This window comes from Salvelinus namaycush, chromosome 33, assembly GCF_016432855.1.
Source record: "Salvelinus namaycush isolate Seneca chromosome 33, SaNama_1.0, whole genome shotgun sequence".
NCBI classification, from domain to species: domain Eukaryota; kingdom Metazoa; phylum Chordata; class Actinopteri; order Salmoniformes; family Salmonidae; genus Salvelinus; species Salvelinus namaycush.
Window position 1 is genome coordinate 29730808 of NC_052339.1, and position 9116 is coordinate 29739923.

Here is a 9116-nt window from a genome sequence, read left to right on the forward strand (position 1 = left end):
GGGCCACGCAAGCACATCGTGATTTGAGTTAATATTTGTGTCATCTGTTGTATGAGGAGTCATATTACTTTCTCTTAGGCAAGTTTGCATTGCAATGGGGTGAAACAAACTCTCACTTTAATTTGAAAACTGTGACCTCTACACACGAGCACGCCTAATAATATTATAGTACTGATCGGCATCGATACAAGGGGCCAGTACTCATTAGCCAACTCTATTGGTCAGGAGGACCACTGTGCATGTGTTTTACTTCCCCTCCCCCCCTTGTTTGTGCATGTTTGCTCATTAATTAGACTGCAGAGTGTGTCTCAGCAATGTTATCCAGCTAAATATTTTTTTTCTCTCGTTTTGGGGAAACCGGTTTTAATCAAACTCACACTCACATAACAATTAGATCTAATTAGCCCAATTATTAAGACTCTAATTACACTGAAATGTACCCCCTAAATCTCATATCAATTATGTGAGTGACTTTCTTGTTAGAGACAGAGAAAGGGATAAGACAACGTGTAGCGACACCCTTTGTCTCCAGAGGCCAAATGATGATGCCAGCATCTCCACAGTAGATTCACTCCATGCTGAAACTGGTAGGGGAGTCCTGGTAAGGGAGTCCTGGTAAGGGAGTCCTGGTAAAGGAGCCCTGGTAAGGGAGTCCTGATAGGGGAGCCCTGGTAAGGGAGCCCTGGTAGGGGAGTCCTGGTAGGGGAGCCCTGGTAAGGGAGCCCTGGTAGGGGAGTCCTGGTAAGGGAGTCCTGGTAGGGGAGCCCTGGTAGGGGAGTCCTGGTAAGGGAGTCCTGGTAAGGGAGCCCTGGTAGGGGAGCCCTGGTAGGGGAGTCCTGGTAAGGGAGTCCTGGTAAGGGAGTCCTGGTAGGGGAGCCCTGGTAGGGGAGTCCTGGTAAGGGAGCCCTGGTAGGGGAGTCCTGGTAGGGGAGTCCTGGTAAGGGAGCCCTGGTAGGGGAGTCCTGGTAAGGGAGCCCTGGTAGGGGAGTCCTGGTAGGGGAGTCCTGGTAGGGGAGCCCTGGTAAGGGAGTCCTGGTAGGGGAATACTGGTAGGGGAACACTGGTAGGGGAGTCCTGGTAAGGGAGTCCTGGTAAGGGAGTCCTGGTAAGGGAGTCCTGGTAGAGGAGCCCTGGTAAGGGAGTCCTGGTAAGGGAGTCCTGGTAGGGGAGTCCTGGTAAGGGAGCCCTGGTAGAGGAACACTGGTAGGGGAACACTGGTAGAGGAACACTGGTAGGGGAGTCCTGGTAAGGGAGTCCTGGTAAGGGAGTCCTGGTAAGGGAGTCCTGGTAGGGGAGTCCTGGTAGAGGAGCCCTGGTAGAGGAACACTGGTAGGGGAGTCCTGGTAAGGGTGTCCTGGTAAGGGAGTCCTGGTAAGGGAGTCCTGGTAGGGGAGCCCTGGTAGGGGAGTCCTGGTAAGGGAGTCCTGGTAGGGGAGCCCTGGTAGGGGAGGCCTGGTAGGGGAGTCCTGGTAAGGGAGTCCTGGTAAGGGAGTCCTGGTAGGGGAGCCCTGGTAGGGGAGTCCTGGTAAGGGAGCCCTGGTAGGGGAGTCCTGGTAGGGGAGTCCTGGTAAGGGAGCCCTGGTAGGGGAGTCCTGGTAGGGGAGTCCTGGTAAGGGAGCCCTGGTAGGGGAGTCCTGGTAGGGGAGTCCTGGTAAGGGAGCCCTGGTAGGGGAGTCCTGGTAAGGGAGCCCTGGTAGGGGAGTCCTGGTAGGGGAGTCCTGGTAGGGGAGCCCTGGTAAGGGAGTCCTGGTAGAGGAACACTGGTAGGGGAGTCCTGGTAAGGGAGTCCTGGTAAGGGAGTCCTGGTAGAGGAGCCCTGGTAAGGGATTCCTGGTAAGGGAGTCCTGGTAGGGGAGTCCTGGTAAGGGAGCCCTGGTAGAGGAACACTGGTAGGGGAACACTGGTAGAGGAACACTGGTAGGGGAGTCCTGGTAAGGGAGTCCTGGTAAGGGAGTCCTGGTAGGGGAGTCCTGGTAGAGGAGCCCTGGTAGAGGAACACTGGTAGGGGAGTCCTGGTAAGGGTGTCCTGGTAAGGGAGTCCTGGTAAGGGAGTCCTGGTAGGGGAGTCCTGGTAAAATGGTGTCCTGGTAAGGGAGTCCTGGTAGGGGAGTCCTGGTAAGGGAGTCCTGGTAAGGGAGTCCTGGTAGAGGAACACTGGTAGGGGAGTCCTGGTAAGGGAGTCCTGGTAAGGGAGTCCTGGTAGGGGAGTCCTGGTAGAGGAGCCCTGGTAAGGGAGTCCTGGTAGAGGAACACTGGTAAGGGAGTCCTGGTAAGGGAGTCCTGGTAGGGGAGTCCTGGTAGAGGAGCCCTGGTAAGGGAGTCCTGGTAGGGGAGTCCTGGTAAGGGAGTCCTGGTAAGGGAGTCCTGGTAAGGGAGTCCTGGTAGGGGAGTCCTGGTAGGGGAGTCCTGGTAGAGGAACACACACACAGGGTACCAGTACTGAGTCCATGATAACTTGGCTGTATACACAGGGTACCAGTACTGAGTCCAAGATAACTTGGCTATATACACGGGGTACCAGTACTGAGTCAATGATAACTTGGCTATATACACGGGGTACCAGTACTGAGTCCATGATAACTTGGCTATATACACGGGGTACCAGTACTGAGTCCATGATAACTTGGCTATGTACACGGGGTACCAGTACTGAGTCCATGATAACTTGACTGTATACACAGGGTACCAGTACTGAGTCCATGATATCTTGGCTATATACACGGGGTACCAGTTCTGAGTCCATGATAACTTGGCTGTATACACAGGGTACCAGTTCTGAGTCCATGATAACTTGGCTATATACACGGGGTACCAGTACTGAGTCCATGATATCTTGGCTGTATACACAGGGTACCAGTACTGAGTCCATGATAACTTGGCTATATACACGGGGTACCAGTACTGAGTCCATGAAAATGTGGCTGTATACACAGGGTACCAGTACTGAGTCGATGTGCAGGGGGATTTTCCCATAAAGGGGCAATTTTATTTTTAAATCCTTTTGTGAGACTCGGAACCCAAACTGGTGTTCAGTGGAGTCACCAGGAGCACGGTGACCTATTTTCCCCTCCAGCCTGATGGGTTGGCAAGGTGCAGCCTGCCTCTCCTGCTGCATGTGTGATGAGGAGAGGGGCGGGTCAAATACCGCCGTGTCACGAGTCAAAGACACTTGTTGGTTGGCGTGGTAGGGGACAGCCCTCTCTCCCTCTGCTGGCAACACTGCTCTGGAAAGAAAACAATTACAAGTCTGTTTGGAAATAGCTATAAAAACACATTTCTTATCGGTTGCTTATCTAAAAATTGCACTGGAGTGAATCACTGACTGACAGCTTAATGAGAGAGAGAGAGAGAGAGAGAGAGAGAGAGAGAGAGAGAGAGAGAGAGAGAGAGAGAGAGAGAGAGAGAGAGAGAGAGAGAGAGAGAGAGAAACAACCATCCTCAACAATACCACTTAATGCCCTACTCCAATCTAGAACTCGGCAGGGGTCAATCAAATCTGATGTAATGCTCGTTGGAGTTGTGTGTAGAGGTGGCGAGCGGTCACCCACCCCAGGTTCCCAGGGCCCTGCTGCAGCTGAGAGGCAGGATGAAAGCGGGAGGCCGTGGCCTGGGCCACATGTTGCCTTCACCTCTCCAGGTCACGCTGGATATTGCTCCCGCTTCACGGAAATCAGAGCTGTCAGCTCCCTGACAGACAGGCCCCAGTCCTGACGCCATTGGCCAGTCCCCGGCAAAGTGGGCATACGATCAGAGAAAGGCCTTCCTAGGCCTGGCAAGTCTGGTATCATCTGGTCTGGGTCAGTGGGCAGTGTTTCCCACATCCACTCTATGGGGCCTCAGAGAGAGAGAGAGAGAGACTGAGAAGGAGAGTCAGGAGACGTTCACAGAGGGCAGGTGCAGAGATGAGACTGCTCTGCCACTCTTTTCCAGTTCATTTGTCATCTGGATTACATAAACACTGAAAAATATTGCCAAATCAGTAAACATCCTGAAAAGGTTTGACTCGTTCGAGTAGTCCCCCCCCCCCCCCCCGGTAAAATATTTTTGGAACAATAAATTATACTTGGATGGAAGTGACGTTTACAAGACAGAGACTGACTAATGTAGAACAAACATACAGTACACACTATCAATGACCTCTTATTGTATAAATAAACACGTCACCCTGGATTTTCTATTAGAACAACATCGCTGCTAAACGTCTCTTCTAATAAGCTGACAGGCTGTGACCGTTGATTTTATCAGCCGTCTGATAGACATAGTTGTATATCTAAATATGACGTTGGCCGACCATTTTGGCCATTGTCAATTTTAGCCAAAACTCCGTCTCAAAGTTATTGCTCACCGGTTGGCCTGTTATCCTTCCCTGTTCTCTGATTAGTCATTGGATTCAATTATTTGCATGTGTGGCAATGGCTTCATTTGTAGGTTGGACTCTTTCAGCATCCTTCCCCCATACCAGTCTTTTACACGAGTGCATGATGTAACGGTCGTCTTCCTCCTCGTCTGAGGATGAGCATGGATCGGACCAAAACGCAGCGTGGGTTGAATACATATTTGTTTATTTAAGAAAGACGAAGACGGAAAAACTCTTAAACAAACTACAAAACAATAAACGACGTGAACAGACTTGAACTTGTGAACATATAACATGAACGCACGAACAGGAAGGAACACACGAATGAAATAAACTAAACGAACGAAAACAGTCCCGTGTGGCACAAACACTGACACAGGAACAATCACCCACAAACAAACAGTGTGAACAGCCTACCTAAATATGGTTCTCAATCAGAGGAAACGTAAAACACCTGCCCCTGATTGAGAACCATATCAGGCTAGTTAACAACCCTAAACATAGAAACAAATAACATAGACTGCCCACCCCAACTCACGCCCTGACCATACTAAACAAAGACAAAACAAAGGAAATAAGGTCAGGAACGTGACACATGAGCTTTGCAGGCACGGGCCTGGTGACTATTGATTAATTCCATTTATTTTCAGCAACCCATGACACCCACCATATCAGAAATTATTCCTGTAGTGAGAAACAGGTAAGATTGGCATTCCTGAAACTTTATTTTGTTGAAATGTAATTTGATATTGGAGAAATTAAGCTAATTGGTTGCACACAAATTGGCCATTTTAATTGATAGGATTCAGACAATATTCAATAAATACAGTACCAAACATCCGATTTGGACAAAACTTCTTCCTAACAATCAGTAAGACATGAAGAATAATACATTTTAAAAAGCCACCCAAGGATCCCCCACAACTCACGCCAATCCCACCCCAACAAGCAGCATACAGTATCAGTTCTCTATGTTAAAAGACATGGCTAGGAGTATTGCTTCTTCATACTATATAATGTATTCCCTGTGAATCTGGCAATGTTTTTTTCCCACTGTTCAGAGAAATTTGTAGTTGAAGTCGCTTGCATTATTTACTAACATAGAGAACTTTATAAACATAGAGAACTGGTTGTTATGTCTCACACAGGAAGCGGCGCAGGTCCTAATCCAGGCACTTGTCATCTCCCGTCTGGATTACTGCAACTAGCTGTTGGCTGGGCTCCCTGCCTGTGCCATTAAACCCCTACAACTCATCCAGAACGCCGCAGCCCGTCTGGTGTTCAACCTTCCCAAGTTCTCTCACGTCACCCCGCTCCTCCGCTCTCTCCACTGGCTTCCAGTTGAAGCTCGCATCCGCTACAAGACCATGGTGCTTGCCTACGGAGCTGTGAGGGGAACGGCACCTCCGTACCTTCAGGCTCTGATCAGGCCCTACACCCAAACAAGGGCACTGCGTTCATCCACCTCTGGCCTGCTCGCCTCCCTACCTCTGAGGAAGTACAGTTCCCGCTCAGCCCAGTCAAAACTGTTCGCTGCTCTGGCACCCCAATGGTGGAACAAACTCCCTCACGACGCCAGGTCAGCGGAGTCAATCACCACCTTCCGGAGACACCTGAAACCCCACCTCTTCAAGGAATACCTAGGATAGGATAAAGTAATCCTTCTAACCCCCCCCCCCCCCCCCCCTTAAAGAGTTAGATGCACTATTGTAAAGTGGTTGTTCCACTGGATATCATAAGGTGAATGCACCAATTTGTAAGTCGCTCTGGATAAGAGCGTCTGCTAAATGACTTAAATGTAAATGTAAATGTTATGTTATACTGATAATAATACTTCAACAATATAATGTTTAAGGAATTACCACAACCACCAATCATCACCACCACCTCCATCGCCTCCCTACACCCCATTACCCTGAACGTGTGGTGAGATAAGAGAGAGAGAGAAAGTGAGAGAACAAGAGGAGAATGACACGTCTCTCTCTCTCTCTCTCTCTCTCTCTCTCTCTCTCTCTCTTGTCCTGCAGTTATGAAGACAAGGTCATGAGGAGAATGAAAGTACTGATGCAACACTCATGATGCTTCCTGGGGGCCTCCCAGTGTGCCTCAACCAAATAGTTCTCCCCAGAGCACTAGTGATTAGTTGCTTCCCCTGCCTTAATCAGAGGGGTTATTAAACTGCAGCGATACCACGCCGCAAAGCATTGGATTGTTTTTTAAAGGTCATAATTATACTTAGGTGATGGAAAGCAACCTGCTTTGAGATGCTAAGTGCTGTGTTTCTAGAGGGGGGTGTAAGGGAAGCCCCTTTTGGTTTGTTGTTCCCAGGTGCATGTGAAATCTAATGTTTCCATCTCTGTGTATGGCTCGTTATGGGATCTGCCATTTCCATGTTTTAATTGTTCCTGTGCTAAGTCAGTCAAGTCTATAAAAAGGCCACATGTTGCATTTTTTGGTTAAAAAACAGTGAAAAACGGCTACCTCACGTAAACCTACAGGCCTGTTCTCATGAACAAGGCCAAAACACCTTTCGGGGGGATATTTGGCTTGCGCAGCAACTTCTAGTTACTACCCTTTCTCTCTACCAGCACTGTAGCAACTTTACAGCGCTAGCATTTCATTGGCTCTCCTACACTTGCCTCGCATGTAAGAGCCTCCTCCCAGCATTAAAAAGGCCCAGGCAGCTATTAGTCAAACAAGGCCTCCTAATTAAGTGGAACATATTTTTCACTACTTTTGATTAGGTTAGAGAGCCCAGGCTCCCAATCCCTCTCAGCTGCAAATCATTCTTCTGATTTGGCAGTACAGGCATTATACCATTCTAATTATATGATGTACTCCAATTCTACAGCTGAGTCACAATGCCATAATTCTCTTTACGATACCCCAAATACCTACTGCTTTCCCATTTTCTCAATGAAACTCATTTATGTGTATCTCGCTTTGCCAGCGTCCTGTAAATGTGCCAGCATATAAAACTGAAGATGTTAAGGTAATTGTAGGGGTCGGGAGAGGGAAAAAAGGGTGCAAAGTTAAGCCTGGTGAAAATGTTGAGTACTTTTAAAAAACAAATAAAACTTCTTCTAATAAGGTGATGTCAAAATGACTAAATTATCCGAAAGCCTCGTAGACATTTCTTCCTAGTCTTTTACACGTCATCTAGGGTGTCTTTAAAAGAATACCACCACCGCTGTACCCAAATATTATCATTTAATATATGTTATGGGAGAGAGCATATTTGGGATTTTCACTTTGATTAAGAGGTTTCATAGCTTCCTGCTTGACTTTAACCCACCTGCCCCTGCTTTTTACATGTCAAAATCATTCCAATCTATTACAGATACTTCTACCCCAGAAGTAGAACACATAGATATGTCCAGTGATGGCTATTCACCGTTACAAAGGATCTATAAAAATACAAATGTCTACACAGTTATGTCATGTTGTCCTATGTCTTGCAGAGCTACCTCGACCCAGGAGACACAGCACACAGTGACAGTGATGCCAGCCTGACTACAATATTGTCCCTATTTAATTGTCAGTGGGATTGGAAAGGTCAGGCTGTTGGAATCACACAGAGACCCTTGCTGCTTTGATTGAAGCATTCGTTCCCAGCTCGTGTTTTACCTGGAAGTGTTTTTCAAAGCTTCCCAGTCAGATTAACAAGGTGACTTTCTCTCTCTCTCCTCCTAGACCAGGTTTAGTCTGCTGTCAATGATAGATAATAGTCACAGTTTACTGTCCGAGTAGACAGTAAATCCTACTCTATTGCATGTGTGTGTGTGTGTGTGTGTGTGTGTGTGTGTGTGTGTGTTTGTTTTGCCATGAAAAGGAGCCTCAGTGGTTTGAGGAGAGTATGCACCCTTCACAATGTGACGACCCTTAACTTCAGGAAAAAAGCCCATCAGCCGACGAGGAGGAGACAGTCATGCCTCTATCTCTTACTTCAAAGACCTAGACCAGCGCAGTGCAGCCAGTCTGTGAAATCCTCCTTGAAGTTCAGGCACGCTTTGAATGTGTTGTGTAAAACACAGCACTGTAAAGAAGGCATACACTGTGATATTGCTAATCCCGCGATTTACCATCAATCGCCAAAAAAGCACGGCTTTCTTTCCACTGCTCAGCAGCTTGACACATGCGTTAAATGAGATTGCTTGAGTCAAAAACATGGAGACTGATCAATGCTTTCCAATGCTTGAAAACTGGGAGTTAGAGAGATACTTTCAAGGGGTACTATGACAACATTGCCATAAAATCTTGTCAAGTTGACATTTTAGTCATTTAGCATAAGCTCTTATCCAGAGCGACTTCCACTACTGAGTCGATCCGTTTTCATACTGGTACCCCTTGAGATTCAAACCCACAACCCCTGGCGTTGCAAGCACCATGCTCTACCAACTGAGCTACACAGGACATCCGCATGAAAGGAGCTGAGCTGCTGCACCAGTGGAACATTAAAGCTCTGGTGTTAATTCATGCATTCTCTAATACACAGCAGAAGAGCAGCAAACCCCTGTGTACTGTAGCTGTGTGTTTGGGCCCTTAAAGCTGCACTATGCAGAAATCGCTCCGCCATTTCCTGGTTGCTAAAATTCTAATAGTTCGCTTAATTTCAAGACAAGCAAGTATAGTGTAGAGAATCATTCTACCAACTAAACTGCTGTGAAATAAATTTTCATAGCCAAAATAAGCCTAAGAATAGTAAGAACGGGAAGAATAGAAATAGCTCACATAGAACAGATCTACCACTTCTTAGACA

General features: G+C 47.6%; 1 protein-coding gene across 1 annotated transcript; it reads right to left on the reverse strand.

Moving 5' to 3' along the window:
- Positions 1-568: 568 nt before the first annotated feature.
- LOC120027906 (putative uncharacterized protein ENSP00000383309) lies at positions 569-3618 on the reverse strand. Its single transcript, XM_038973000.1, has 2 exons — positions 3549-3618; positions 569-2406 (listed from the first exon to the last, which is right to left on the reverse strand). The coding sequence occupies exons 1-2, from the start codon at positions 3616-3618 to the stop codon at positions 569-571; spliced, it is 1908 nt and encodes a 635-aa protein (XP_038828928.1).
- Between the last annotated feature and the right edge of the window lie 5498 nt (positions 3619-9116).